General features: G+C 30.1%; 1 protein-coding gene across 16 annotated transcripts in view; it reads right to left on the bottom strand.

The window, feature by feature from the left end:
* LOC139521884 (uncharacterized) overlaps positions 1-25,191 on the bottom strand; it is an 80,748-nt gene that overhangs the window by 4,117 nt on the left and 51,440 nt on the right. For 6 of the 16 annotated variants that reach the window (XM_071315566.1, XM_071315562.1, XM_071315565.1 and 3 more), the window contains 24 exons: positions 24,105-24,212; positions 23,023-23,115; positions 22,266-22,373; positions 21,473-21,565; positions 20,706-20,813; positions 19,238-19,345; positions 18,675-18,767; positions 17,836-17,943; positions 16,964-17,056; positions 16,053-16,160; positions 15,476-15,568; positions 13,663-13,779; positions 11,923-12,015; positions 11,066-11,137; positions 10,364-10,477; positions 9,710-9,781; positions 8,769-8,864; positions 8,136-8,219; positions 6,891-6,986; positions 5,786-5,860; positions 5,103-5,195; positions 3,037-3,150; positions 2,551-2,664; positions 1,730-1,855 (listed from right to left, as the gene is read on the bottom strand). In XM_071315566.1, the coding sequence (XP_071171667.1) occupies positions 1,730-1,855; positions 2,551-2,664; positions 3,037-3,150; positions 5,103-5,195; positions 5,786-5,860; positions 6,891-6,986; positions 8,136-8,219; positions 8,769-8,864; positions 9,710-9,781; positions 10,364-10,477; positions 11,066-11,137; positions 11,923-12,015; positions 13,663-13,779; positions 15,476-15,568; positions 16,053-16,160; positions 16,964-17,056; positions 17,836-17,943; positions 18,675-18,767; positions 19,238-19,345; positions 20,706-20,813; positions 21,473-21,565; positions 22,266-22,373; positions 23,023-23,115; positions 24,105-24,212 (2,379 nt within the window). The remainder of the gene's footprint in view (positions 1-1,729; positions 1,856-2,550; positions 2,665-3,036; positions 3,151-5,102; positions 5,196-5,785; positions 5,861-6,890; positions 6,987-8,135; positions 8,220-8,768; positions 8,865-9,709; positions 9,782-10,363; positions 10,478-11,065; positions 11,138-11,922; positions 12,016-13,662; positions 13,780-15,475; positions 15,569-16,052; positions 16,161-16,963; positions 17,057-17,835; positions 17,944-18,674; positions 18,768-19,237; positions 19,346-20,705; positions 20,814-21,472; positions 21,566-22,265; positions 22,374-23,022; positions 23,116-24,104; positions 24,213-25,191) is intronic. The other 10 variants (XM_071315574.1, XM_071315570.1, XM_071315573.1 and 7 more) reach the window with 5 other exon arrangements.

Below are 25,191 nucleotides of genomic sequence, written 5' to 3'. Positions count from 1 at the left end.
TTTAGCTTTTCAAATAAACCTCTGCTACTGCGATCGCCTGGACAGTCTAATATTTTATAATCCCTTTTAACACAAAATAGGAAGGATAAGGAGGATATTTAAATGTTCATTTTTGCGGTAGAATCACAAAGCATGACCTATATACCATTTAAAAAAAATTGACCGTTCAGCGTTCAACCCAAACCACAGCCGTGCAACTGATATAAAAAAGAAGATGATGAATGATTGTCAATGAGACAACTCTCCACAAGCAACCAAATAACACAGAAATTAACAACTTGAGGTCACCGTTCGTCCTTCAAAAATGAGAAAAATCATTACCGCCTAGTCAGCTATTAAAGGCCCGGAAAAGATCAATGTAAAACAATTCAAACGAAAAAACTAACGGCCTAATTAATGTACAAAAAATGAACGAAAAACAAATTGTAACACATCAAAAACGACAGCCACTGAAATACAGTACCCTGATTGGGATAGACACAGACATAGAGAATATAACATGATCACAACCTTCCCATAACCTTGCACAGTGGTGTAACAGTACAACATAAGAACGAGCTATAAATATCAGTTGAAAAAGGCTTAACTCATCAGATGAATAGAGTAGAAATACATTTAACGCTGAGTTCGTTTTCAAAATATTAAAACACACATACACAAAACATATATGGGGTTTTTAAAATTTACAGTTATCCTAAGCAAAAATCATAATATGATAGCATAAGACCTGCTTATTCAATTAGCAAACTTTACAAACATGACATCATTGTAAACATCATTGTATTTTAGAGGTTCTGAAGTGGTTCTCAACAAAAAGCTTAAGGGCATACGATACAGTTTTGAACCTATACTATAGTATTTACAAGTTGATGAAAATTTGCATATAGGCTATTTTTTACCTGATTAAATCAAATATGTCATAAAAAATTTACCTTCATGTGCTACTTTTTGAGTAAAATGAGGTCGAAATTTTATATATTTGCTCAAAATTCAGATTTGTTTCCGTATTTTCTTTTTTTAAAGAACGACGTAACTTTTTTGCTTTAAAAGATAAACACAAATTGTTTTTTGTTAAATAATCGGTAATTTCTGTATTTTATAAGTATCATTAAAAATTATGCAATTTTTATTCCGAAATAACTCTATATTTATCAAATGTTCATGAATAGAGGGAAAACGTCATTTTTTGCTGCATGTTTATCAAAATTAAAAAAATTGCGCTATTTACAGTTTTATAAAATTTGGGTCACATAATCTCCTTGCAAAATGAAACAAATTGGTATTTTAAAAAATAGGGGTCCATGCACTCGTGTTCAAATTAAATCAGTTTGAAGGATAAAAATCAGTCGAAAAATGCATCTTTTCCCGATATGTCATAGTTTGACGTCGCGAAAATAACATTTTACGTTAGCAACGTCATTACCTTCCCTGTAACTATATCGTATGCCCTTAAGCATTAATTTGAAAAAAGGTCGCTAATTACATTGACTATGCATACCTTCAAACACAAACACTGTGATGGTATATTGTGGACATGGAAATAAATCTATTCATTTCTCATTTAAATATTCTTTTATGTAAGTATTGCTTTAAGTGTTATTCAAAATGTTATAATAAAGAATTCTGAGCTCTTTTATCAGCTGTCTGCCGTTAATTTTAAGTTGTTTTGTTACTTTCTCGTGTAAGTATGCGTCAAATATCTCTTTATTCATATAAAAAATCTGCTTACCAGTCTTTTGATGCAACTGACGTTTAAGTTCTATTCGGTGCCCCCTGAAAACCTGCACCTCTTCAGTAAGTTGTTGGATATTGCATGTCTGGTCTCGATACTTTTGCTCCATAAAAGAAATTCTTTCTGTGAGGTAACAGAATAAAACATTACTCCCTTATTTTTAAACATGTTAAACATACTGAATCTTTGAGATTATAATGACATATAAATAAATAAATAAATTATGAAATTGAGATGCAGATAGTAAATGTCATTTCGCCGTTTAATTAATTCCAAAGCATTTATGAAACATTTACTCAAGGTGAAAGTCAATAAGTTTTGAAAATGTATTGGAATTGGACGCTAAAGTTCTTATTTCTAAATATCATCTGATCATTAGATCAATGGTATTAATACATGTAGCGTCAACCTGATAAATTCCAAATGATATAAAGAAATTGCGAAATGCAGTTTAGAAGTTTATAAAACGGGTTTTAAACTGTAATGTGTCTTTAATTTGAATTTAGTTTACAATAGAACTTACAAATAAAATAAACACTATGCATGTATAAATTTCGTGAGTCTGAAGTTTTCTAGATGTAACTTCAACAGGAGCGCATCCAACTTAAACACACAAAAGCCAGTTAAATACAACATCAGCTATATGATATAAAAAGACCTAAACAAAATGGTAAAATTCTTCACATGCCAACTATATATTAGGGAATTGGAAACGTAGTGTATTCCTGTCTGAATTTAGCGATTGATTCAATTGCACTCAAACGCTGAAATAGAAAAGAAGTAAGTTCTTTCATTTTTATAGTTAAGATGATTCTTACCTTGATATCTCTGACTTTCCCATGACAGCCTTGAATTTTCCTCTCGTATATAATGTAATGTACTTTCAAAGGGACCAAATGACCTGATTCTTTCTTGAAGTTGAGCATTTTCGTCTGAAATAATAAAGTGTCAATGAAAATATATATTGCAGTTTATAAGAATATCATGAAAAGTTATCATCAATACATCATCATTTTAAGATAAGTAAATAGTTTCGAAAAATTTAGTTTGAAAGCCCTTTAACGATTCTGCATAGTTTAAGCAATTCTTAATTCAACAAAGGCAATAAGCCGCTTAATGAATTAGACAGAGAGTTGTCTCATTGGCACGTATACAACATCTTCCGATATCTGTAGAATTAGTTGCAGAGCTATTCATCTTCTTGTTGTAATATTTTTTACCAAAAAATACGATTGACCTAAATGAGGATTTAACTTTAGAAGACAAAAATATGATGACAAATATAACAATAAATTGAATCTTACCCATAAGATTCTGGTTTGAATTCTCAATAACCTTAAAGTGGGCCTCCTTCTGGGGTAGATCTCGATATTTCAACTGAAGTTCCCGTCTTTCTATTCTTACTTTATTTACCTCTTCTGCAAACAGATGATTTACTTTTAACTTTCTCAGAGGCATATTCGCAAAAAAACGTTTGTGTAAAATATAATATTTTTAATTCAATTCAATTCAATTCGATTCAAATTTTTAGTCATGACACTACATATTGATAGAATGTGACAAAACATAGCAAAATGAAAATAATAAATAACAACAAGATCATTAATATACACAATAAAAGTAAATATTTTAAGAGTCCCCTGTCTTCAGTTCAATAGACTGTTTTAAAAAGGATCCGAGCTTATTTACCTGAATGTGTGAAATTGGGTTGAGTATATATGTCATTTTATCTATGTCGTTTAAATTTATAAAATGGATATTCTCATTTATCAAAAAACTAAATAAACTTTTCTATTATTACGGTTTCTATTATAATATAAAAAGAAATGAATTTCATCTTCAATTTGTTTACACTTTTTGCATAATATTTCTTCATTTGGTATTTTAAGGTATCTTCTCTTTTCTATTGATAAATTGTGGTCACTAAATCTAAATTTTGTTATCAGTTTTCTGAATTCAAGTTTTGAACAAATGAAATATTTTTCTTCTGTATTATTTATTTTTACATGTTTAAAAATAGTGAGTTTGCTATTATCCTTTATATCTGATAGTTTATCATTTACTAGTTTAATCATAAAAAATGCCTCAATTTTAATTTTATTTGTTCTCTTATATGTTTAGTTATCTTTGTGAGGAATATGTTTTCAAAGTGTCCAAATCCATACCAGTTTCTTGTACTATATGTTTTACAAGAATAAATTCCTGCCGAGTGTAAGTTTTGAGACAAAATAAAAGATTTTAAAAGAGAGAATTAATTTCATCAGAACATAATCTAATAAGATACAATATAGATTGAAATGTAATATTAAGTTCCAGAGGAAGTCTCCCCAGATCAGCTCTTGCATCTAAATTTGATGAGTTTTTCTTATACCAATTGTATATTTACAAAACTGTAGTTGTAACTTTTTTCAAGGTGTTTTATCACTGAAATAAAAAGGGACCAATTGTTTTCCAGAGTTATTTGCTCTTTTTTGGCTCTAAAATATGTTGATATAATAATGATAAAGCATTCTATGTTCTGTTTAAAACGTTCTTTGAAAACAACGTAACACATGCATCTTCAGTAATCGCTGAGACGACAAGATTTCTATTCATCGCAGGGAAGCACCTAGCAAGGTTACTCATAGCGGCAGCACTCTCGCCATGATGTTTAGTTGTAATACAAGAAATGACCATGTCCAAATTATATGAACGTTAAAAATAGAAGAAAATTATATATCACTAATAAGAAATGTACAGTTTCTGCTTTCCAAACTTTCCTTTATACAGCTTTTAAACTTGATTCCCCATAGAGTTCTAACCTGTTTCTATTTCTAGATAACTTTACGTCAAGTGTTTCAAGAGATGGAGCTATCAAAATATGAAATTTTGGGGGGTTATGTGATCAAGTGGTGTAAGTTCTTAAAATACAGTATCATAAGCCTGTCAACACTGATTCAGTGAGTTCGAATCCCGCAACACTCTTAATTGAGCAGGATTAAATGTCCACAGTTAAAATAGTTAACTCTCACGTTTCGTTTTGCTTTTGTTGTATGCTTTTTCTGCATGAAAGCTTAATATTCGTCTTATATATTTAGCTCAACAAACGTACGCGTTCTGCATCAATCAAGTCCGGTTCAGTTTATACATGACTCATTCCGTAGTAGTACCTTATGCTATTCTAGTTAACTGTTTTGTTAACTTAAATTAAAAGTTTAAAAAAAGGAAATATAAAGGTAAAGAAATTATAAAAATCTGAGCAATTTGAATGTTTTAATTTTGATATTAAGTACACAATGGCTTGCATTATGTAAAATAATCTGCTGTATTATAATGTTCATTTCACAACTTATAATTCTATACAATTTATGTGATGTTAAATATTTTGTACCTTGCATAATTTCGATCTCTTTGTCCTTTGACTGTATCTGTGAGTTCATTTTCTTTATAGCCTCAATATACTGAGTTAATGTATTTCTTGTCTCTGAAAGATTTTTGTATAAATCATATTAGATTCATATCACACAATACTCGCTTAGTTTTTTATATGACAAATTACGTTTAACTCGTTTTACTAAATTATGTTTCTGTTTAAAGTTTTATATTAAAACATATTGTATTTAAAAAAACCATTAAAAGGTATTTAAAAGTCTTCACGAGTTCATATAACTTTTACTCAATTAATGAATGTAAATTAATATATAATCGTAAAATGTATAAAATTTAAAGACAGTTTGTATTGGTCATATATAATTAAAATATGCCTGTACATTTTTATGTACTTCCTGAGACAATATATGATGGTCTGGAGGGGTATTCTTATTTCTCTATTCTTTTCATTTAAAACAAAATTCCTCCATTCTTTATTATTTTTAACAACCATCATTTTTTCATCATAATTCAAAGTATCATAATTCTATACTTTTAGTTTCTGTTTGCCAATATCTCACTTTTTGCTAATTTTTCTTTATTCTGTGAAAAAGTATTATTGGAAAGTCCAAAACATTATCAAACTTCCAACCAACGGAACTAAAACCCCATTTAGACCCTCATATGTATTTAATAGATACTTACGGTTATGTTCCAATTGTTCCCGTTGTAAATCGCCCTGTCTTGTCTGTAATTCTAAACTTGTCTGGTTAATATTACCTAGAGATAATGTAAAAAAAAAGTATTCATTTTTTTTCCTAGCTTAAATATGACATGGAAATGTTTAGATGATCAGAGACGTTGGAGGAACCTCAATGACAACAGCAATATAAAATCTTAAAAGAAGTATCAGGCCTTTTTTTTTTTTTTTTTGGCGTGCTTCACATTTAGTTTTCCTGGTCTTTTTAAGAATTACTGTACTGTATGAGTTTTCTCGTTGTGAAATGTTGTAAGTAAAGCTTTACTGTAAATGCATAACCAATATCCTTTGGGCTATTATGAATAGTTATCGAATTTACAAAATTCCAGATCACCTTATATCTTTTTAATATGTAAAAAGTAAAATCACAAAAATACTGAACTTAGAGGAAAATCAATTCGGAAAGTCCATAATCACATGGAAAAATCAAATAACAAAACGCATCAAAAACGAATGGACAAGAACTGTCATATTCCTTACTTGGTACAGGCATTTTCAAATGTAGAAAATGGTGGATTAAACCTGGTTTTATATAAACTTCCATTAAGATTACTGATTTGTCATCTTCCCTCTAGAACTCTTTGCTGGAACTGTTAATTGGGAAAGTTATTCGTTCTAAGACTAAATATGAAAATACTAAAACATTTTAAATACAATGTCTTGGCAAAGCACACAAATAGACGTGAAACAGTCGAACATGCAGTTACTTTAAAATGACCCCTTAAGACATTCTAACTGAAAACAATTGTCAGATCCAAACCATGAAAAAAGAAAAACAAAACAATTGTGATTTTTGTATACTTTTTTTTATATTGTAAAGCTCCTTTTTTCCAATTTTGTTCAGCCACAATCCTAAAAGTTAAGCAGAAGTTTTGTTGAAACACACATGCACAGACAAACAAACAAACTGATAGACAGACAGACAAACAAACAGTACCTTAATCATTTCGAAAGGTATACAAATTTAAATCTTACATTCTGCTTTTAAAAGCAAAAAGACGTGATAAAACTGGTAAAAAAAGATTTTGATTTTTATTTCACGATCATTACCTTCTAACTGTTGCTTTTGTGAGCTTATTCTTTCAATTTCTCTTTTCTGATTTTCTATCTCTGAATCTCGTAACTGTCCCATAGTTTGAAGTTGTTCTAAAACAAAAGAATATAAAATTATGCAGTTTAGAATAACTGTAAAAAAAATCTTTGACGAATAACGATAAAAATATCAAACTCATAGCGATAATATGATACAAGAGTGAGATGTGGTTTTATTGGTTAGGACATCATCCGTCAATGATAAACATTTGACAATGAAGTGATTTTTGACGTTAAACTTCAGTATGTTGAAAGATGGACGATAATTCTAGAATAATGTTTGCTTTCAAATAAATAGAATAAACATCGGACCATCACTGTAATATTCTCGATTTAAACCAAAGTTTAAAATTTCTGTACTTGAAAGAAGTGGGTGATTGCCTGATAATTGTCCAATTACAACAGAGACATGCCCGATCATTTGCGATATAATTTGGCGGGAGAAACCAAAACTTTCATATAGCCATTACAGGAATATGGGTTTAGTGTAAATAGTAATCAAAGGTACCGGGATTAAATCTAGTACGCCAGACGCGCGTTTCGTCTACATAAGACTCATCAGTGACGCTCATACCAAAATATTTATAAAGCCAAACAAGTACAACGTTGAAAAGCATCGAGGATCCAAAATTCCTAAAAGTTGTGCCAAATACGGCTAAGGTAATCCCTAGGATAAGAAAATCCTTATTTTTTCGAAAAATTCAAAGTTTTGTAAACAGGAAATTTATAAAAATGACCACATTATTGATATTCATGTCAACACCGAAGTGTTGATTACTGGGCTGGTGATACCATCGGGGAAGAAACGTCCACTAGCAGTGGCATCGACCCAGTGGTGTAAATAGTTATCAAAGGTACTAGGGTTATAATTTAGTACGCCAGACGCGCGTTTCGTCTACATAAGACTCACTAGTGACGCTCATATCAAAATATTTATGAAGCCAAACAAGTACAAAGTTGAAGAGCATCGATGATCCAAAAGTCCTAAAAGTTGTGTCAAATACGGCTAGGTAATCTATGCCTGGGATAAGAAAATCCTTTATTTTTTTCGAAAAATTCAAAGTTTTGTAAACAGGAAATTTATGAAAATGACCACATTATTGATATTCATGTCAACACCGAAGTGTTGACTACTGGGCTGTCGATACCCTCGAGGACAAAACGTAATCATTTATGTAATGTAACATAGACCTAAATATTTACCAATGCCAGCTTCATATTGTCTTTTAATTTGATGGCTGTTTTCCTCCTTGATCTGCACATCAGCTCTTAGCTGTTTGATTGTTTCTAAAACAAGAATGTTTAATTTCATCAAGTCACTTTAAGGATCGGAGCAATTGATCAATACAAATTGTTTAATCCAGCATTTTTTTTACATAAATGCCTGTCAGGTATATGATTATTGTTTTCTATTCGTCTGATCAATTTTTACCTATTATTATATTTTTCATATTTTCCATGTCATGGCCTTTTAAAGTTGAACACACAGTATGGATTTTTATTCTTGTTGATGGTCGTACGGTTGCCCATAATTTACCTCATTTGAACTTTGGTTGAAAGTTGTCTCATATAAATCACACCACATATTCTTATTTTCATAATAGTATTTAATTGATATTGGTAATTTGTGAAAAGATTTTTTAAGAAGAAAATCTATAGGAGATTACATAATTTTATCTGACACAAATCTCAAATGCTTAACAAATCAAACAATGAAACTCGATTTTCTTGTAAGAACTAGAAAAAACTTCGTAATGTGCACACAAGTGTACTGGATCTCCGACGAAATAAGTCAGAAATGAATCATAATTTTAATATCTGTTTGATATGATTTACCATCTTTCATTTTCTTTTCTTCTTTCAAACTGATTAAAACCTCTTCTACTAAATCGACTTTATTCTTTAGTTCTTGTATCTCTTTGAGGTGACTTTCTAAATCAAAAGATATTGAATAAATTTCATAATAATCCTAAACTGCCTACAATTATATCATCGAATCTAGTGAACCTTTTTTTCTCTCCTATAATTCCTTGTCAGTATTTCCATTGGTCATTTCATTCACTAACCAAACTGTCCATCACTGTTTTGTTAACAAGGTGTTTTTACCAATATTGAATAGACAGAATGTTTATAATGTAATGAGTTATGAGGTTTAATTAAATGAGAAAGCAGACCGATGACACAATCAAAATAATACCAAGAGATATCCACGTCCTCTTTAACAAAACATAGATGGCGATGTACAGAGTAAATTCGGTAAATGAAAAAAAAGTTAAAATAAAAAGCTAAAATAGCACCTTCGACTAGATTACGGACAATGGACACATTATTATATCGTTGGTTTTCTCGTTTCAATGGTTTTACACTTTGTGGACCCTTTATAGCTGTGTCATTGGCGCTCATACATCACCTTCTTATATCTATATACCTAGTCTTTGAGATCTCAATCATTTATTATATCAAGTATCCATTAATAGAAATATCAAAAGAAGATAAAACTGAAATAAGCTCAGGAACAGATCATAACTTAGCAATAACGTTTATTATGATGACAAAAAACCCCCCAGTAATTTAAATGTGCATTTACTATTTTTAGAAAACAAATAAGAACTAGACTGGATGTGGTTTGCGTTTTTACACAGTCTAATCGTTGCTCATCTTGCAAGTGTATTACTTTTTTTACTAGGATATAGATAATAAAGAGATTTAAAATGAAGAAATAACTCAATAGATTGAAATGACAATCTTAATAATGCTGTAATGTAAAAAGTCAGTACCCTTTTCTCTTCCTAATGTGACAACCATTGTCTCTATATATCGGTAGTGGTCTTCTTTTTCACTTTTCCTAACTGAAACAAAAACATATATATCACTTCCTGTTTATTAAAATCACCAACTAAGTATACATTAATAAAGCTTGTAAAATAAAGAAGAACTAAATGAATTACTTCTGAAAAACTTGATTTTGGACAGTATGTTTATATATGTTCTGAAGATGATACTAGATTTAACATTTAAACACTCAAATCACCAGAACCTAATTGCTAAGTATCATTAGAAGTTTACAAAATATCATCTTTGAATTAAAACAAATCTAATGGTATGATATTAGAATGATCATTAATAAGAAAAAAAAATGCGTAAAATGATACATGATTACTTTTAACTCTATTTTAATATTTTTATTCTTTTCTTATAAAAAAACGTAAATATTTGCAAAAGGGATATTGTTTTTGGTGGGGTTCGTGTTGCTTAGTCTTTAGTTTTCTTTGTTGTGTCTTCTGTACTCTTATTTGTCTGTTTCTATTTTTAGCCATGGCGCTATCAGTTTATTTTTAATCTATGAGTTTGACTGTCCCTCTGGTCTCTTTCGTCCATCTTGTATTTGTAGGAAATTGCGTATCTGTTCATCAAAAGTTTACTTAACTCACCTAGATCAGCAGACAGTCCTTCGCATTCTTGACATGATTGTTCTAGTTGTTGTTTAGTGGTTCTCAACTGGTCATTAATCTGTTGATATTGTTCCCGGTACCTTTCGTTTTCCTCTGTATTAGATGTAAACAATAAAATTATAAAAATGAATAGAATTCAGACGTTGTTGTGTTTTTTTTACCATATGTCGTCGCTAAACATGGTAAATAAAACATCTACTTTTTCGGTGATTCTTTTTAAATAGATTTTGACACAATGCATTTAAATACTATCATTCACAAATTCGTCTCAGTAATTTGGAAGAGAAAAAAAAACACAATTACGATGTAATTTTACTGAAGAAAACAACTGTATTTGCTACAGAAACAGTCAAAGAACACAGTATTTATTATCACAAGAAAACAAAGGTTATCCGAAACTTTTAATGATATTACTATTTATAATTCAAAGATCGCTTGATCTGTAAATCATGACAGTCAGAGCAACAATGCGATTTTATCTCTTGTAAAAATGGACGAATTTAGAAGAAAACCAACCCTGATTTGGTAAAAATTCCTTATCTAGTTTATGCAACAATTAAGTATGCGACAATAAGAAGCTTCTATCCTCTCAAGTTTACACAAAGACATAGGTTATGCAAACTCGGACTTTTAGGCTTTGCGGAGAATAGCTTAAAAATAAGTATTCTTATTTTACTTTACCCTTCATAGATTCCAGCTGTGATGCTATGTCTCTCATTCTGTCAAGTTCTTGTTCCAACTGATCTTTTTCTCCTGAAATAGAAAAAAAAAAACTCTTGAAGCGGCTCGATTTGAAGTAAGATGTCTAATGCATGATATAAATTACTATTGCAATAGGACGATCTTTTTTTATAAGAACTATGCACTAATGAAACCGCAATATTGACTGTAATATATATTTTAAAGACTGAACAATTAATTCATCTGACATGTTCAGTCTTTCAAAACATGTCTAGACTAATCATTTGAAGTAAATATAGTTATGTTGAGACACATCACTTGCTGTGCATTTATATGTGTTCAGTCGATTTCCTCTAGTTAATCAGTTTTGATCTGACATGCTTATTTTGAACTGAGCAGCTCATAATAGAAATACTAATAGTATATAAGTCATTAAAATTCCAGACTTATCCACGGCTGTTATTCAGTACTGTTCAGATTATTCACTTGCAATTAGTTCGTTTCGGTTCAGTTCCTTTTCAGACAATTCTATATGATGTTGATATGTACAGGAAAGTAACGACTACGGAACAACCTGAACATAGACTGAACAGATCTTAATGGACTGCAAACGAGTTGTCTGAACAGTACTGAATTTGCTGTAGTGGACAAGACTGATGATTTACTGAAAGACTAGGAACATGACTGAAAAAAGTTGATTTATAACAGTACTGGAAAGAGGAAATCCTTGTGTCAATTGGATTACTTTTAATTGTAAAGGATCAAACTAAAAACCAATTAATTGCCAGACTCGTTATTTTGTTTATTGCAATATTACAATTCTGATCATTTAAATATTTGTGATCATTAAAATTTACCTTTTATATTTTCCAGCGCCACCAATGTTTCTTTCATTTCGTCAAGTTCACTATTAACTTGCATCAATTGTTCTTCGAGCTGATCTTTTTCATCTGAAATAACAGTATATTTCGTAAAAAAAAGCGATAAACGTTTCAAATCTAAAAAAAAAGACGTTCAATTCAGTAAGTTTCTGTGAGAACTTTCATCTGTTTTCACAATTATTCAAGGTTCATCTGGCTCTTATGACATACTGAGACTGATTAGAAAACCAAACATTTTAATCAGAAATTTTCCGAAAAAGTCACAGGAGGAAGTAGGATTATGACATGAATCAACTTTGTATTAAAACTCCAAAAATGCTATAAAGATTTGAAAGCTCCTATTAAATACAAAAACAAGTCAAGTCACAAAAAAAAAGCAATACATTTTAATACGTTGCCATCATGTAAAGTTTATAACGACTTGATACTTTATTAATTTACATAATTACACAGGTTAGTGTCGTAATAATGCATTGATCATTTGAAGATACATTTGTAAATACCAAAGGAGAGGAAGAAGGGGGAAATTGTCGAAAAATCCGTCAACCTAGCTATTACCTATGTGTTAGCGGTATGTAAAATAAGAAAGATTGTTGAATTTCCCCTCAATACTCGTAAATTGTTGTATGGGAAAGGTAAGAATTTTTTTTAGTAGAATTAACATAATTTGAATTGCACGAGTAATTTTGGCAATTTGATTGGCTAAATAATTGCTCTTATTGTGCCTTCCCTTTAATAACACAGTTTTAGGAAGAGACTTAACACTCCTAGCAAGATGAACGTATATTGAAATAAGTTAGATTATCAGGTAGTATGAAACAAGCTGATTGACCTATAAGGTCAATAAATTCAGAGTTATATATTAAATGAAAATGAAAAAATTCTATCACATTTCTGCGTTCAACATTTCTGTCTTACTGCTCTTACAACGTATATGATAACAAAGTTAACATCGATTCCCAACAAAACAGATTATTAACTAACTAGAACAAAAGTTGGAACAATTTGTGTTTAATTCTTTTTGCCATATTTTCAAATATAATATGTATTATCTGAACTTTTGATCTACTGCATACCAAACATCTGCCGTCAATACAAAACTTATTTCCTTTGCTTTAAAGATAGTTAGTCAATTGATAATTTCATTATATTGACAATTATGTGTGAACAAAACAAACAGACACAATAAGTTAAATGTCAAAAATAGGGGCACAGTAGCCAACACTGTGAATCGCACACTTCCTCAATCACCATAAAAGCAAACAGATACAGAAACAAATATTTATCATGGTACAATAACACAATGACGGGATGTATAAGTACATAGCCAAGTCATATGAAAGAAAAAAACACAAAAGGGCATATAGTCAATAAATTAAAGATATTATATAGATAAAAGAAGATGTTGGATGAGTGCCAATAAGATAACTATCCATCCAAGTCACAATTAGTAAAAGTAAACCATCATAGGGAAAGTATGCTCTTCAACACGGAGCCTTGGCTAACACCGAACATCAAGCTATAAAGGGCCCCACAAATGACTAGTGTAAAACCATTTAACCATAAAACCAACGGTCTAATCTATATAAAAAACCAGAAACGAGAAACACTTATGAACCACATCAACAAATGACAAGTACTGAACATCAGATTCCGGACTTAAGACAGATGCTAACAAATGCAGCCGGTTTAAACGTTTTGATAGGTATTACTTACCACTTAATATTTTATAATCCTGTCCCTCACTTCCATTTGATTCTAGATGACTTTGAATTTCTGAGTACTGTTGTTTTATAGTATCTTCGATCACTTTAGTAGATATATTAAGTTGCTCTAAAAACAAATATTTTTTCAGTGTTATACTTTGATTGAATTTAAAAGAGTGTAGTTCTGTATACACATGTCTTAGTTACCATTGGGGTTCACATTCAGGGTTTCCGCTGGCGAAAATAATAATTGTGGCGATAAAAATTCGTCATTTGCAAAAGAATTTGGCGAAAGAAATATATATAATGATTTATTTTCCTCCATCTTGTTTATTTACTTTTTTCGAGTTTCTCGGACTTTACCCGATCAGACAATACTCGGAATTCACCTTGACTTCATTAAGATTTGGACAGAAAATCAATAATCAGCTGATTGCATTTTATAGCTATCGACAACAAAGGAATAATTAACAGGTGTTGATTGAATTGTTTGACAAAATGATATGGTTAAATGGCTTCCGCTAAATGTCCCATACAGAATTTATTTACCACTTTGCGACGCACGTGTTTGAAGCAAACTTTTGACGTCTCCTCTCCTTTTAAAGATAGTTTAGAAAAGAAAGCTGTTATTGTGACGAAAAATGTTCAAAAGCAAGAAAAATCTCTGATTTAAAACTTTAATTATCCTTTGACTTTTATATAGGTAATTAATAAGGGAGACTACTTGAAAGTCGTTTGAGTGACACACGTGTTTCAAGCATAATTTTACGTCTCAACTTTTTCATTAACGATGGTCAAGAAAAGAAAACTGTCGTTATGAAGAAATATATTCAAAAGGTTGGGGAAAAACCCTCGAATGAGAGTAACCCTTCAATGTAATGACTACACATGAAATGAGGGATCAATTTCATGTGATAAAAGCTTTTGTTTTGTTGTAAAAAAAACACTTCTTAGTACAAAAGTGCACATTAGTATTTTTCTTTTAACTTTCCCTACGAACTATACTGGTATTATATGATCAAAACATGTCAATTAATTTTGTTATATTCCAGGACTTATATCTTCTTTATTATTAAAAGTATAGTGGTCCCCTCATTTAGAAAAGTTGTTTTAAATACAATGAATATCAAGTTCTCCCTTTTAAGAAAAAAACAATTCTGTTGTTTTAAAGTAAATGATTAGTGTTTATTCATTAAAATGTAGACTCTAAAATAAGTTTGAGAGAATAATCATAGACACAATGGGGCAAAATCGTCTTATTTAAAGGAAAAGGGGGGGGGGTGTAGAAAAAAAGGTAAATTTTAAACGAAAAACTATTTATGTTAATTGGCGAAAAAAAATAATAAAGTGGCGAAAAATATATTGTTTTGGCGAAAAAGGTGGCGAAAAAAGTAATTGGCCCAGGGGAAACCCTGTTCACAATATTCTATTAAACTCCCCTAATACTTCACTGTTATGCAGACATTTATAAGGATTCATTATAATAAGCCTATAATTTAAATTTTGGAATTTGAAATAAAAACTCACATAAGTTTGGAGGTAGAATGATAAACATTGTTTCAGAAAATAAAAACAAAATACCAATAGTTTTGCTATATATGGCTGAGGCGTTCGATTCACATGAACAGACAAGCAAGTATTAATGTTTGAAGTGATTACTATACACAGTAGGTTACAACACATATCGTAAATTAGAAATGTCAATTGCATGTATAGAAAGAGAGAATGTTTCAAGCATAATCTAGCAAATAACACTATATGTGATTTCGAAAAAAATAGAGCCGACCTGTACATTCATATAGAGAATTACTTTCTAGAATTACCTTTACGGTTTTCAAGCATCGCTAGCTTCGATTTACATTCCTTGAGCTCGTCATTGAGTTCCTGTTGTGATTGAACAAGCTGATTTTTCTCATCTAAAAAGTTAAATATTATGAATTTCAGAAGAGGAATTCAACTGTTGAAACCTTGTCAACAAGTTAGCATGAATGTCAGCATCAGTTTCTATTTGTCAATTAAAAGAGTTGCATAAACAACGAAAGACCATTTGCTTTGATCATACTACACTGTATTCTAGTAATTTAATAGAACTAAATAAAAACTTCTTATCATAAAAAGTTGAATTTTGGTAGTATAACTAATTGCTTTGTGAGTGCACCTGTTTACGTTAATTCTATATTTTTATCAGATTCTATAAAATTGAAAATGGAAATAGAGACTGTGTCAATGATACAACAACCCGACCATAGAACTGACAACAGCCGAATGTCACTAATGGGTCTTCAATGGAACATGAAACTCCCGCACCGGGAGGAGTCCTTCAGCTGGCCCCTAAACAAATATGCAATACTTAAAATACAAAACCTTAAAAATCAAAAACAAACTCCATTTGTAACTTACCTTGTATGTTCGAATTTTCTTGATTAACAGAGTCTAGTTGGTTTTGCAGTAATGACAACTCTTGATGCAGAGACTGTTTAGTCTCTTCCATATATTGCTGAATTTCTTCTGTAAATAGATATTTTCAAACAGTACATTTTACATCGATAATCAAACGGTTATTCCAAGCAAAGATGTTATTATTTGGAAAAAAAATATCATAATACATGTGATAAGTGCTATTCATATTAATTCAATCATGTGTTTTTGATTTAAAACCACAATAACGTAATTCAATGTATAAACATAAGACAAGTGGACATTATTGAGAAAGCAACCTATCGACATATGAATTCAGAAGACATTTTTATATCAACAATCTTGATAAAAGATGAAGACAAATCTAGAACCGATACGTAAATAGAATCACTAAATTTTGTGTCAGCATAAATTTGCTAAAAAGAATTGTCCATTTAATTGATTTGATGTTATTCACGCTTGTATATGATTCCATTTATGTTTTGATTGTAATCATAGTACATGTATAATATAAAGTATTTGAAGAAAAACATTTAAATGTAAATTTTTGAAACGCGTTTATCTAGGCATTACAGCGACAGATCATATATGCAATAGTAAAATTGATTTCGAATATTGATACTGTAAATTATTAGCTGTAAGTCACAATATAGAAGCCTTTTGACCTGTGAACACAGATAACTATTTTAACAAGCCTGACATTTTGTTGAGCAGCTGATATTAAAAAAAAACCGCATTATTTGATACACTCTCAATAATCGGATTGTATATGTGTCTTTTTTTAGAAGAGAAACAATATATTTCAAATTACATGTATACAGTTGTACAGATCAAAATAATGATGTGGAAATAAAGTAATGCATTTAAAAGTGATTTATGCATTTTTATCATACCATTTTGATTTTGTAATTCATTCGATTCCTCTCTCGATTCATCAAGTTGGCCAATCACTTTTTTTAACTCCCGTTCTAACTGAGTTTTGCCTTCTAAAATGAGAGAAGAAGAAAAGCTTGACCACAGCTTGCAACAAGTAAACACATTTTTTGTTTCAACGTTTTTTCAGGTCATAATTGAATGGATGGTTCTATTTATGTTATAAATTTTCATAGTTATTTTTACATGTTTCCGTTGGTCTTTATTCGCCCTATAAGTTTTAAACTTCTCTGTGGTATCTTTTGGTTTGTTTTACAGGTTGATGTATGAAACAGAAATAAACGTAGATGAAAGAAAAATCGTCAACGCTTCTTAGAGCTGGTTATGCGGTTCGGTATGTGATTGGGTCATTTGTGAAGGTATTACAGAGACATATAGTTTCTCATTTCTACGTCATTGGGCCTCTGGTTGAAAATTGTCTCATTCACAATTATATCACTTCTGTTTTACGTAATAATTCACAATTTCATGAGGTGTGCTTGGTAGAAAAATACATCATAATTTTCAAGGGGGTGAGTTCTATTCCAAGTGAAGGAAAAAATATATGACAAAAGTTAAAAGTTAATGAAATTAAGCTCGCAAAGGAAACAAATGAAAACAGTTTTGTAAACCCATTTCACCGACGAATTTAGGAAGCCTTGATTTAAACAAAAGAACCACGGTGAATGAATAGGCTGACGTCATTGCAACTGTTAATGTGTACGATTGTAAGCATCTCTGGTTGCATCTCACTTCGCAAAGAAAACAATTTGATATTCTGCCTAAGCACATTTCAGCAATACTGAGAAAAACAAAAAACTTATATATTGAGGAAACACCAGAAATAATTTACCTGATAATTTGGAATTGTCCTCTTTAGCTGATTCTAATTTATGTTGAAGGCTTGTCAAATTATGCTGAAGGTCATTGTTTGTTTTTTCAATTGACTGTTGGCATTCTGCTGTAAATCAAATTATAACCGCTTGTAAAGTCGTTGATTTTTAAGTAATAAATTTTTAGATGTAAACCGCCTACAAAGGATACCTCTGAATACCTTAAAATTAAGACAAATAATCCCTTTGACCAATTTCTTTCAGGTGGTCAAGTGTTTTTAAATCACTTTTATCACTAATAATGAGATCAAAAGTTTAAGAAGCTTAATCCGCACAAGTCATGCCTCTCTTTAACATAATGTATATTGACAGATAAACAATACATGTACCCAGCCAGTAGATCAATTCAAAAATACGTCTACTTGTACAATTATGTACATCATAACAAGTCCTGATAAAAAAGAATTATTTTGCTCTCTTTTTTTTCTACTTGGAGCATATTAAACAAACTTTATATCTCTTAAACTATGACAATTGCTCATTCTTGAGAAGCCAGTGAGAAAACTATGAAATGAAAAATGAAAGAAACTTTATAAAACGATGCCATTGGTGTAAGTGCGAAAAAGTTTTAAGATATTGAGGAACGAAGGGAGGAAAATAGATTTATTATCGTTTTGAAAGTCGGAAGTGTTATGAAATAATAACGTTTAAGATGAGATTTTCTTATATCTTCAAATACAGAAAGTTGAAAGAATAAGTTGGGATAAAATATAAATGAGTAATGTGATATACATCACCCTCCTGCCTAAAAAAACTAAAATAAAAAAATTAATGATTACTAGTTTATAACCCAACATACCTTGCTGCCTTTCCAGCCGAGCATTATTTTGTTTCCATCCTTCCAATTCGTCTTTAACTTGTAGTAATTGTTCTTCTAGCTGATTTTTATGCTCTGAAAAGTATTTCATAATACACCATTATATTATATTATTTTAAAGAAATAACAAAGAAACGCCATCTGACATAACATATACTAAACAAAGGGGTCAAATGATTTGTTTTTTTAAAATGTGAAGGTGACTTTCCGTTTGGGACAGCGAAATAAATTTGGAAGTTGCACCAATTTGAGCCAAAATGTTTTTATCCTCTTTAATGTTTTCCATTATGCAAAAGTCTAGTTTATATCAAAACACTAATCTTATAATTTCTTCTAACTACAGATCTTTCACAAAAGGAACAACTGATTTGATCACAAGTATGAAGTGGATTGGAGGGCTTTTCCATGTTTTTCTCTTATCATATCCAAATAACTTTGATAATTGCCAGTATCGTTAAATTCTAAATTACAGGGAAAATAACAAAAAAGGTTGAATTCCATTCTCTTTGATACATCTTTTTTTAAGAAAGTAACATCTAACTTACCAACAACTTGTTCCTTTTCTTGGCGAACAGATTTCAATTCTAATTCAAATGATGTTAGCTTTTGTTGTGCTTTCTCCGTAGATTCCTTCCAACTTTCAGTGATAATGTCTGAAAATTGATAAGAATACTGATTTGAACCACAAAGACGCCAGTTAGGTATTACTTTTCAATAATACACATGACGATATAAATAAATATTCGGGGGGAAAATGTCACTCAAAGGGATAAAATAAAAAGATCTGCAATCGTCAATCCAGCGAACTTAGAAAGTTATGACAAACTGCCGGTTATGTTACAAATGTATCGATGGAAACCTGTAGAAAATGTCTTGTTATATTCATGATGATTTCTTCCAAAATAAAAAATCCTTTTGCACAATTTGGTTCACAGATTATAGTCTTAACAAGCATAAACATAACATAGTTTTTAATATGATGAGGTAAAATTCATTTTCTTAACCAGTTTTTTTTGGATTAAAATTGCAAAGATATTGAAAAATTAACAAATTTAACATAATGCAAACTAAATCCATCAGTCACTTTGGAACAAGATGGTTACTTGTCTAGATTCACCAACAAAAGAACGCTCAGAGCAAAATATTTGAAAGCCAAGAATGTATAACATCCTAAACTAATCGTAGAAAGATACGAAGTTAACTTCAAGAAAGCATAAATTATTACACTATTAACAGTAACCACAAATTCAAAGTATACAATCATACGTTGATATCAACGTATTAAAATTAAAGCATCAGAAAATATTTCAAAGAGTTTAAAATTCTTAATTTAGATCATTCAAGGGCTAACACTGTTTCGATTAATAAATTCAGGTTGGCGACAGAGAAATTACAAATAAAAAGGTCTTTATAACTTAATTTTCAAAAGTTTTAACTTATTGTTGGTTCTTTCAGTGTTCCCTAAAGAGTGAAATTGTGGGGGTTCCTAACGTACTTAAGGATTATATGTTGGCTCCTCTTGTTTTCGAATTTTTGCCAGATATTCGGAATCCCCTGGTGTTATCCATAGTGCCATTTATGAAAATTCCCCGTTTACCTTACTTTTCTTTTCATAATTTTTTACTTATAGTTTAAAAAGCCATATTTGAAAATCCTGTAAAATCCTTGTCAATTTTTCATGATTTTGTTTTAAAGAAAAAGAGTTCCAATGTTCAATGTATGAAAAGTCTAGTGACAATTATTTTCCGCCAAATTTTCAATGGCTTTTATTTCGAGAATTAACCCTTCATTCTTTTCTGCTTTTTTAGTTCTTTTATTTATAAGCTTTAAATTTATATCAGTCGTTTCAAAAGCTTGTTATTTTGAAATACAGTAGCGAACATCCTTAACCCCACTGGCCAGCTAGACGGTTAGGTCGTTTTGTCAAGGTAATTTGTATCTAGGTTTGATGCATATGTCTTCTATATACTTATCACTCAAATGTTTCTAAAACTTTCCGAAATAAAAATTTACCTGATAAATTACCATTTTCTTTTGTTACTGACTCTAATTGTTGTTGAAGATTTCCCAATTTTTGCTGAAATTCTTTTTCAGTTTCATCAACTGACAGATGAATTTGTACTGAAAATGAAAATTATACACATTTATACAACTAAATTCTTTACATGTCATTTTTCTTCTCAATTTGATATCGTTCATTAAACAAAATAGATGTGTGCTTATTAGAAAACTTGACTTACATTTCAGTGAAATATAAAAAAAAAGAAAAAAAAAAAGAAGATCGCTGTGATAAATTTCTGTCAGGCAGACACGTGCTTTAAGAATAACTTTCATCTATCTTTTTTGGACTAAGAGTATACATAGCTTAACATGTAAACATTTATGTTATGTCTTGAGTACTATTATTTTTCTGCGTGTGTTTGTTTTATTAGCCATGGCTGATCTCTGTCTTCTGAAGTGAGAATAAAATTAATATTTATTGATAATAAACGACTATAACTAGAATATGGATACAAATATTCATAAAGTAAGATAATCGATACTTATCTACGGTTATACTGTAATGATGTTTTTTTCTTTCATTGAGCGAATAAGAAACGAGAAAAAAAATAAACAAGATTTTGAGAAAAATAGTCAATGTCTTTATATTTTTGACTTCCTGTATATTACAGAACCACTCAACTATTCATTTGGTTTTATCAGTGTGCCTTTTGTTTTTTATTATTCATTATTCCGTAACCAACCTTGTGGTATAATTTAGTAATCGCATTTTATCAAACCTTTTTCCCTTTCTAATTCATTTGCCCTTTCTTTTAATTCTTCACGCTCCTCTTTTTCACATTTTAGTTCATTCTCAAGTCGACTTTTGCATTCTGAAATGAGTAAAAGAGGAAAACATTACAAAAGTCATAAATTAGTAACACCAAAGTAAAATAAAAAGCTAAAAAAAAAAAAAAAAACACATTATACATTCCAAGCGAAGTGCTTGTCTAGATTCACCAACAAAAGAACGCTCAGAGCAAAATATTTGAAAGCCAAGAATGTATAACATCCTAAACTAATCGTAGAAAGATACGAAGTTTACTTCAATAAAGCATAAAGTTATTACACTATTAACAGTAACCACTAATTCAAAGTATACAATCATACGTTGATATCAACGTATTAAAATTAAAGCATCAGAAAATATCTCAAAGAGTTTTAAATTCTTAATATAGATCATTCAAGGGCTAACACTGTTACGATTGATAAATTCAGGTTGGCGACAGAGAAATTACAAATAAGTAGGTCTTTATAACCTAATTTTCAAAGGTTTTAACTAATTGTTGATTCTTTCAGTGTTCCTTTCATTCTTTTCTGCTTTTTTAGTTCTTTTATTTATCAACTATAATTTATAACTGTCATTTCAAAAGATTGTTATTTTGAAACACAGTAGCGAACATCCTTAACCCCACTGGCCAGCTAGACGGTAAGGTCGTTTTATCAAGGTAATTTGTATCGAGGTTTGATGCATATGTCTTCTATATACTTAACACTCAAATGTTTTTAAAACTTTCCGAAATAAAAATTTACCTGATAAATTACCATTATCTTTTGTTACTGATTCTAATTGTTGTTGAAGATTTCCCAATTTTTGCTGAAATGCTTTTTCAGTTTCATCAACTGACTGTTGAATTTGTACTGAAAATGAAAATCATACACATTTATACAACTAAATTCTTTACATGTCATTTTTCTTCTCAATTTGATATCGTTCATTAAACAAAATAGATGTGTGCTTATCAGAAAACTTGACTTACATTTCAGTGAAGTATAAAAAAAAGAAGATATCGCTGTGATAAATTTCTGTCAGGCAGTCACGTGCTTTAAGAATAACTTTCATCTATCTTTTTGGGACTAATAGTATGCATAGCTTAACATGTAAACATTTATGTTATGTCTTGAGTACTATTATTTTTCTGCTTGTGTTTTTTTTATTAGCCATGGCTGATCTCTGTCTTCTGAAGTGAGAATAAAATTAATATTTATTGATAATAAACGACTATAACTAGAATATGGATACAAATATTCATAACGTAAGATAATCGATACTTATCTACGGTTATACTGTAATGATGTTTTATCTTTCACTGAGCGAATAAGAAACGAGAAAAAAAAAATAAACAAGATTTGGAGAAAAATAGTCAATGTCTTTATAGTTTTGACTTCCTGTATATTACAAAACCACTCAACTATTCATTTGGTTTTATCAGTGTGCCTTTTGTTTTTTATTATTCAGTATTCCGTAACCAACCTTGTGGTATAATTTAGTAATCGCATTTTAGCAAACCTTTTTCCCTTTCTAATTCATTTGCCCTTTCTTTCAATTCTTCAAGCTCCTCTTTTTCACATTTTAGTTCATTCTCAAGTCGACTTTTGCATTCTGAAATGAGTAAAAGAGGAACACATTACAAAAGTCATAAATTAGTAACACCAAAGTAAAATAAAAAGCTAAAAAAAACCAACACATTATACATTCCAAGCGAAGTGCTTGTCTAGATTCACCAACAAAAGAACGCTCAGAGCAAAATATTTGAAAGCCAAGAATGTATAAGATCCTAAACTAATCGTAGAAAGATACGAAACTAACTTCAAGAAAGCATAAAGTTATTACACTATTAACAGTAACCACTAATTCAAAGTATACAATCATACGTTGATATCAACGTATTAAAATTAAAGCATCAGAAAATATTTCAAAGAGTTTTAAATTCTTAATATAGATAATTCAAGGGCTAACACTGTTATAATTAATAAATTCAGGTTGGCGACAGAGAAATTACAAATAAGTAGGTCTTTATAACTTTATTTTCAAAGGTTTTTACCTATTGTTGATTTTTTCAGTGTTCCCTAAAGCATGTAATTGTGGGGTTCCTAGCGTATATAAGGATTTTATAATGGCTCTCTTGTTTTCGAATTTTTGCATGATATTCGGAATCCCCTCGTGTTATCCATAATGCCATTTATAAAAATTCCCCGTTAACCCCTACTTTTCTTTTCATAATTTTAATACTTACAGTTTAAAAAGCCATATTTGAAAATCCTGGAAAATCCTTGTTAATTTTTCATGATTTTGTTTTAAAGAAAAAGAGTTGCAATGTTTAATGTATGAAAAGTCTGAAGAATTTTTACCCTTGTTTTTGTTCTGCTTTTTAGTTCCTTTATTTATAAACTATCAATTTATAACAGTCTTTTTAAAAAGCTTTTTATTTTGAAACACAGTAGCGAACATCCCTAACCCAACTGGCCAGCTAGACGGCTAGGTCTTTTGTCAAGGTAATTGGTATCGATGAGATGATCGCCGTTTGATGCATATGTCTTCTTTATATTTAACACTCAAAGGGTCGAAAACTTTCCGAAATAAAAATTTACCTGATAAATTACCATTTTCTTTTGTTACTGATTCTAATTGTTGTTGAAGAGTTTCAAATTTTTGATGAAATGCTTCTTCAGTTTCATCAACAGACTGTGGAATTTGTACTGACAATGAAAATTATACACATTTATACAACTAAATTCTTTACAAGTCATTTTTTTTTTTCAATTTTATATCTTTCATTAAACAAAAAAGATGTGTTCTGATCAGAAAACTTGACTTACATTTCATTGGAATCTAAAAAAAAAAAAAGAAAAAGAAGATCGCTGTGATAAAGGAGAAGGTTCAGTAAGACCCCTTTTTGGCAATTTTACAAAATTTTTTGAAAATGTAATCTTTTAGCTATTTACTTGAAAGTAGAATGCTTCTGCTACATAAATATGGACTGTTTTTGACAAAACTATGCACATATGTCAGGTACTAGCATCATTTAGTCATGCTAAATTACTGAAATCTTCACATTTTTAGCATTTTAGTTAAATTTTAGACAGTTTCCGTCTTAAGGTAGCACTACAGTCTAACGATGATTTTTTGAAGATATTTTTTTTATCACATAATTTTGAAGTAATAATTATTCTGCACAGTTTGTAAAAATCCCAAAGTCATTATCACATCACAACAGGGAGTAAATTGATAATGAACTTATGCAAATAAAAGCACATGGTAATTAATCTAAATATATAGGCATTTGGGAGGGGCTAATATGTCAATCATCTGTTGATACCAGTGTCCAGCTGTTAATCCCTGACCACAAGATAAATATTGTAGTCTTATCTTATTGTTTTGCAACAAAAATAATTTATATACATTGTAACATGGAAGTGAACAAAGAGAAAGAAAAAATATAAAAGGAAAAAATCTACAAAAAATGAAATAAAATTAATATGGTAAAGAGTGGGAAAGTATTTTTGAAAGCCTCTGACTGTCTGTATAAATATCTTCTCTTTGGTCTAATTCATTTAAATACAGTTTTATGCATTTTAACTAATTTTCAGTTTATGTGTAATTTGTCAGTTCCATTAAATTAAAAAAAAAAACATGTGGAAAGTGGATTTTCAAGAAGAGTGTGGTCTAACTCTTGAT

This window comes from Mytilus edulis, chromosome 4 (assembly GCF_963676685.1).
Source record: "Mytilus edulis chromosome 4, xbMytEdul2.2, whole genome shotgun sequence".
Taxonomy (NCBI): domain Eukaryota; kingdom Metazoa; phylum Mollusca; class Bivalvia; order Mytilida; family Mytilidae; genus Mytilus; species Mytilus edulis.
This window is presented reverse-complemented; position numbering and strand designations above follow the sequence as displayed.